This window comes from Muntiacus reevesi, chromosome 5, assembly GCF_963930625.1.
Source record: "Muntiacus reevesi chromosome 5, mMunRee1.1, whole genome shotgun sequence".
NCBI lineage: Eukaryota > Metazoa > Chordata > Mammalia > Artiodactyla > Cervidae > Muntiacus > Muntiacus reevesi.
In genome coordinates this window covers 50,502,217-50,509,430 of record NC_089253.1, presented here as the reverse complement: position 1 = coordinate 50,509,430, position 7,214 = coordinate 50,502,217, and the positions used below count along the sequence as shown (strand labels likewise).

Below are 7,214 nucleotides of genomic sequence, written 5' to 3'. Positions count from 1 at the left end.
CAATTACACTGCAGTGTTTGTGTTCAGCTCTTCGTGTCTTTATCTTACATTTTTAAGCAAAATATTGTTTTCCAAAGTTACTTAAGCCAGCTCAATTTCCCCCACTCCCTTCAGTGAGATTATGCCATACATTTGTAAAACCAATTCAATTTTAAAAAAATTTTTACAAAAATTTTCAATTTTTATAATCTGCATTATATTGTGGGCCCCCCAACAGCCTGGTGAACTTTAAAATTTGCATAGAATAAAGTCATTCTTTGTGCTGTACGGGCTTTTTTTGGTGTGTTTTGACAAATGCATACAGTCAAGTATCAATCACCTTATAGAAACATTATCCTAAAAATCTCCTTGTACAGCTCCTTTGTTCCTGCTTCCCAAACCTCTCAACCACTGATCTATTTTCTGCCTCTACAGTTTTGCTTTTTTCAGAAATGTCATTTAAGTAGAACCATACAATATGTAGATTTTTAGGTATAGCTTCTTTCACTTATCAAAATGTGTTTAATATTTGTCCATGTTGTTGCATAAACCTATATACTTCACTCATTTTTACCGGTGAGTGTGGATAAATTCATTGTGTGGATATAGGACAGCTTGTTTATCCATTCACCTGTTGAAAGACTTATTTATTTCTAAGTTTTCACAATTATGAATAAAGCTGCTATAAACAGCAATGTATGAGGTTTTTTTTCTCTTGTGAACACAAACTTTACACTTGGATAAATACCTAATAGTGGAATGACTGGGTTATATAATAAGTGTATGTTTATAAGAAACTGATGAACAATTTTCCAGAGTGAAGGTTATGGCTTGCAATCCCCTCAGCAATGATGAGCATTATTATTCTGTGTTTTCTCCAGCGTTTGGTGGTCCACATTCATTCTAGAGTGGAAACTCTCCCTCCCCACCCCACTCCAGCTTCTTCATTCCTTTTGGCCTCTGCCTGGATTACCAAATAATCTGTATTCTTTCTTTGCAGCCTGCTGGTATTAGCAAAGGTAATGATTTTAGGCTACATCACGTTTCCACTGTGCACTAAAGGACTCTTCCATTTTTGGCCTCCTAACAATTCTGTAAGGTAGTTTCAGCAAACATTCTTAAGTTGGTACGAGAAGTAACAGAAACTTGCTGAGAAGAATTACTTTCTGGCTTTCTCGAAACTGCTTTTGAGAGGCCCTTAGCTCCCTGCTCATTTCATCTCCTTAGCCTAACCAAATGAAACCACTGAAATACAGGGTCATCAAGGGTGAATCTGGCAGCAGCGACCACTTCGTGTGGCTTGCCGACTGGGTGGCTGGGTCTGAGTTTGTGAGGAAAGAGCCGGGGTCAGGCTGCTGCTCAGCCCCCGGCTCTTGCCTCGGCAGCTCACACATTCTCATAGTCGTGAGAGTCCTCACTTGATGTCTCTTCTGCACGTTTCCACGGCCCGTTCTCACTGTGGGCAGACGACTGACAGGCCACATAATCCTTTAAAGCCAGGAAGCTCCCTGACTGCACGGCAGGTGGGATGTGGGTCTCTGGACCATCTGTCCTGCCCTCTACACGGTCTGTGTTTGAGGATGTCACTTCCTCCTCCTGCTGCTTGTTGTTACTGGGACCTGGTGGTACATTTTCATAATCCCTGCGGCACTGAAACATTCCCCGGAGCTGCTTCCCTTGGGGGGTCCCGAGATCCAACTCTGCCACGTTGACATAGTCATTTGAGGTCTGAGAAGATCCTTCCCCATCGCTGAGTGGATCACTGTTCTCAGTTCCTGGAGACCCCAAACTGGTGCAGTCACTGGCATTCCCACAACCCTCATCTATTTCTTCAGACAGCGCCAGCTCCTTGGTACTTGGGAGGATGAAGAGGTTCCCAGGAGGGTTACTGGTAGAAGCCAAAGTCTCAGCAATCTCCTTTGCTGTGGGGATATTGACATAATCTCTTGACTCCTCTGAAGAAGTGCTCGGATAACCTCTTGAAGCTCTGACATTGACATAGTGAGCTGAGGGAGCAAGGTTTCCACACAGCTGGGGCTGCACGGCATTGTCATAGATGCCCACTGCATACCCCATGGCGTGAGTATGGGCTCCGTGCATGTGGAGGGCATCGCCTGCTTGGGAGGGCTGTAAGGCAGAAGAGAAAGCGCGTGACAGGGTAGGAGTAGAAATAAGGACAAACCCTTTCTTCTTCCCCACCCAGTACTATTATACCTAATGGTTCCTTCACTCAGAGAAAAGCTCTGAATCAGGGGCCTCAAATCACAAGGCTTCTGACGCTAGGCTGGGATGAGTGAAGTAGGCTGGGTTTAAGAAAAGCAGCCGTGTAAATGTGACAATAAATTGTAACTGGTTTTTGGCCACACTGTGGGGGTTCAGTGGGGGAAGTATTATGAACTAGAGAGAGCTTGCCACCCCAGAACATGTTGCTAGGCCCCGCAGAGTGGCTAAAGGTAGAGGCTTAGGTTCAGACTGAGGGTGCAAGTCCTAACCTTACCACTCTGCGCCGAGTTTACACAGTTACCTAATCTCACTGTGCCTCAGCTTCCGAACTTATAAAATGGGGACAATCATAATAATATCAACACTACGAGGTTTTTGTGAAGAAAAAAATGAATTATTGCCTGTAAATTGTTTAGCTCCTGGCACAAAGGAAACACTACGAAATGCTTGCTGTTGTTAGCATGGGCGCAGCTGACACACAGGTCAGCTATGGTCATTGAGGAATGCTGGTCTGATTTCCAGAACCTCTGATTTTCAAAAGAGGCTGGATATCTGGACTTCAGTGTGAAATCTCTTAGGTTTTTAAATGTTGGCAACTAGTTCAAACCTTCAAACAGTATAGAGTACAATCCAAACATGTTTGTAGGTTTAAGTCAGCTTGAGATCTAAACTCTAGGTGCAAAATCCCCGCAGGGCTCAGCTGAATCCGAGAACTAGCTTAAGCAGTGGATTTCCTCCACTCTTCCTTTTATAGCCACATGGTCTTGCTGCCCTAGGAAGTCTTAGAAGCAGGACCAGAGCCTAAGAATGGGACATGCGAGATGAGAAGGAAGCAAATGTGGCGACTTGGAGGCGGCCACGTGGTCATCAAACCTGCGCCCCTGGGTAAGGAAAGGCCGGGTAACGAGTCAGTCAGCAGCCCTGGGTAAAGAAAGGCTGCCGGGTAACGAGTCAATCGGCAGCAGCGGCACCATGGCCGTACTCACCCAGGGACGCCGTGAAACGGAAGAAACAAATTCTTTGAACAAGCTAATGAGGACTTATCTATGGAAACGAGCGCCCTGATCTTCATAGCAGTCCCTCTGCCCCACACTGCCGTGCGTCTCCTCCTTTGGAGCTGCCTTCGGAGCCAGACGCAAAGGTATCCCCAACATGCTCAACACTTTTTACACCAGTCACAGTGCTGACTGACTTATGAGTATTTCGGCTCTGGAGGAAGATTGAAACAATTTGACATAGGCTTGGAAGTAATTCCCAAAGCAGAACCTTAAGGGTGCTTTGAGCACCAACAGCCCTGTTGGAAAATTTATGTACCCTCCCAAGATAATTATGGTACAGGAGACAACACTTATTTGGGAAAACACACTATCATGTCTTTGTTAAGGCAATACATTTCAGTTCCAACAAGTGTCCTTGAATACATGTGCCTTGGTGCCTTTCTTAAAATCTCAAGCACTTGCTCCTCTCTTTCCAAATTTTTTGCCTTGGGTGGTAGGGCAGTTCTGAGGCTAGTCTTCCCATTTATTAATAGGGCCTGGGGTGCCAAAGGACATGCCCTTTATAGTGAAACAAGAAGCAAAACCTAGAACTCTTGCACTTCCGCTCTTCTGCCAGAGACATGTCATTTCTCCCAAAGGGACTGTCGTTTCGCTTGACTCTTACCACATGCTCTGAGGGAGGGCTGTCAGAATTCCTGGAGAGAAGGCTTTCGGTGCTGACAATACGGATGCTCCTTGAGGGATGTCTTCCTGAAAGGACAGAGAGCAAACCCTGAGCATAGTCAGCCAGTCCTCCAAGTGCTTCAGCCTGTTCAGTCCTCACATTCTGGGTGAAGTGGATCTGTGTGATATCTGGTATTTGGGGGTCAGCATTCTGTGGGGAGAGGGTCAGGGCTACAAGGATGATGAGCTGGGAGACCTGGAACACTCCTCAGCCAGCTGAGGACAAACGGACACTAGCGCAGGAATTGAGGAAGCTGGCTGGGAGCAGGCTTCTCAGGTGAGCCCTCCCTGACATGAGGCTGGAGGCCATGTTCTCCTCCTGTGTGTCTTTCCCAACCTTAGACATACCCAGCTAACTGCATCAAGGAAACCAGAACTGTAATCTGTGTAGTCAAATTATCATGCTGTACTCTATAAACTCATACAGTGACATATGTCAATCATTTCTCAGTGAAGTTGGAGAAAACCCCAAACCAGATCCCTGATCCCGATGACTCCCTGCTCCCTCTTCAAGCCCCCAGACCCCACTGGAGGTGAACCTTGCCGTCTGTCTGTCCTGCCTTCTCGCCTGCTCCCTGAAGAGCAGGTCGGTAGCATGCTTAGAAGAAGACGCTTTTGTAGGTGAGATGTATATTCTGGAGGCAGAAGTTCTGTAGGCCTGGATTCCATGGATTAGAAAGAAAAACCTACCCGGCTCTTCTTGTCTTCGGGGCAAGAGATCATAAATATTTTTGGCTCGTTGTCTGGGTCGAGGCAGAGTCAACAAGGGCATGAGGGTAACTCGGAGGTAGGGAACTTGCCCTGCAAGACAATGAGAGACACAGAGGTCGTGGCTGGGCTTAGTTGCACAGATTGTGGGGACCCTTGGGGAAGAGACGGCGCCTGAAAATATTCCCCACCCTCACCATGTATTATGAAAAATGTGCTTCCAGACTTGACCAATGCCTTTGAGCTAGAAGAAGAGGGGACTCAGGAGACAGAAGCAGGAAGAAGAAATGGGCACAGGGTACCAGGGCATGGCTTTCAGAGTGAGGCTCCACTCAGCACGGAGTCTTTCAGAGCCACGGCTTGTGATCCTGACGGAGACAAGGACCTGTGTGTTAGGTGAGGACAGAGGACTCCTCGGTGCAGCGGTTTATCTCTGGAGGGCAATATATGTGTCTGTGCTCAGTCATGTCTGACTCCATGTGACCCCACGGACTGTTGCCTGCTAGGCCCCTGTCCATGGGATTTTTCCAGACAAGAATACTGGAGTGGGTTGCCGTTTCCTCCTCTGGGGGATCTTCCCAACCCAGGGATCGAATCTACATTTCCTGCATCTCCTGCATTGGCAGGCAGATTATTTACCACTGTGCCATCTGAGAACTGGGCTTTAAATTCCTGACTAGACAATTGATCATAGTGTGTCTCAACTTTGGACAAACAAGGGACTCACGCTTCTTCCGTTTACTGCAGTTCCACAGGACGCAGAAAACTGCAACAACCAGGAGGATGGCAAGGAGAGCCGCAAACCCAGAAAAGATGCTCCTGCTGTGGTCTTCAGCTCTGTGAGGAAAACCAAGGGCCATGATCCAGCCATGGGGTGAGGAGGGGGGAAGACGCTTCCTCCAAGAGGTAGGACTCAAGGATTTGAGGTGGGAACCGAGTGAAGGAACTCTGAGCGGGATGGGCTGGGTGGTGGAAGAGAGGGTTATCTCCTTATGGAGAGAGGGAAAGAGGATGTGGGAGAAGAGAGCTATCCCTTCTGAATGTTCACTGGATGCCAGTGGTTTGCATTAAAGCTTATTTAATCTGTACAACAATCCCATCTCTCTTTGTGACCAAGGAATCTGAGATTTACACTCAGTAAAGTAGAGTAACATATGGAAGATCATATAGGTAGGAAGGAGCATGATGGAATGTGAATCTAGGTCTGCTTGGCCCCAAAGACTGTTCTTTCTATGGTTTCACACTGTCTCCCAAACTTGTCAAGTCCATTTGCTCTTGCTTAACCTGTTCCCTGCCCCTCAGCTTTCCGTCTTGCTTGGAAGAGATTATCCAGTTGCAATTACAGAACAACTCTGGGACAAGAGTCCAGGTTGCTTGCATTTTAATAATCTCGGTGGCATCAACTCGTGGAGCTGGTCTTCAAGCAACACTCTGCTATTCTGTGGAACGTGACCAATGCAAATGCACTGAGTAAGTTCCAGGCTACTTGTAATTCCTGGGCAGGGCCCGAGCTACTGCTCTGCTTTGGCTATAGGAAGCAGCCAGTTGAGGTTACACAATGCATCATTAGTGAAACTGCCCCACCAAATATTAGAAACCAGGTCATCCATTAGGGAAGGTTTTTGTCCTTATGAGTTCTAGACTTGTTCACCCAATTTCATACTGGACATTCCCATGTGGTAACCTAATAGACATCTCAAACCAAAAATGTTTAAAACAGAACTCCTGTTCTCCCCCCACCCCCCATAAACCTGTTCCTCTGGTGTTTCTCATCATCTAATGGCTCGGCCAAAAACCTTGGAGTCATCTGTGAATGCTTTCTTTTTCACACCCTGCTGCTAGTTAACCAGCAGTTGCTATCTGCTCAACCTGCACATCTACCCCAAAGCATCACCTCTTGCTCCTGCATTGCCACTACCTTGGTCTGAGCCACCATGAGTTCCACACGGACCTTTGCAAGAACCCCTCCAATGATCTCCTTGCTTTCACTCTTGGCCCCAACATACTATCTTCACACAGGGGCCAGAGCGATCCTCTAAACAGTTAAATCAGATCACGTGCCGCCTCTGCTTGCAACCACCCATGACTTCTCATCACACTTGGGATAGCATCCATAGTCCCTAACCGGCGAGAATGTCACAGCCTCCTCTCTTCTGCCTTTGCCTGCCTCTGACCTCCTTTCCTACTGTTTTCCCTCTGACCTTGATGACCAGGACTCCATGCTGTTTCCAGCAAAGCACAGTCTTGTCTCAGTCCCGCTGCTCCCTCTCCCTCAGTTCAATTCCCTCATTTCATTTAGGTGTCTTCTGAAATGTCACGTGCCCTGATAGGTCCTCCCCGGTCACATCCTCCTCAGTGCTCTCGGGCAGCCCCCTTACTCTGCCCTGGTTTTTCTCCGTAGCACTTAGGACTGACTGATGTTACACTAGCCATGCTTTTGTTCACCTGTCTGTATCTGACTCTTCTACTTAACTGTAACCTCCAGGAGGTGGTCCTTGCCTGTCCTATTCACCTTGTGCCTGCAACAGTGCCTGGCACCCAGTAGGAACCTGGTGGATATGTTAAATTAATGAATGAATAAAT

The 7,214-nt window shown here is 47.2% G+C and overlaps 1 protein-coding gene across 1 annotated transcript; it reads right to left on the bottom strand.

The window, feature by feature from the left end:
* Positions 1 to 941: 941 nt before the first annotated feature.
* On the bottom strand, positions 942 to 5,468 carry LAX1 (lymphocyte transmembrane adaptor 1). Its single transcript, XM_065937319.1, has 4 exons — positions 5,359 to 5,468; positions 4,614 to 4,724; positions 3,865 to 3,950; positions 942 to 2,106 (listed from the first exon to the last, which is right to left on the bottom strand). Exons 2-4 carry the CDS (start codon positions 4,693 to 4,695, stop codon positions 1,366 to 1,368), a joined length of 909 nt encoding a protein of 302 aa, XP_065793391.1. The 5' UTR covers positions 4,696 to 4,724; positions 5,359 to 5,468; the 3' UTR covers positions 942 to 1,365.
* Positions 5,469 to 7,214: the final 1,746 nt, after the last annotated feature.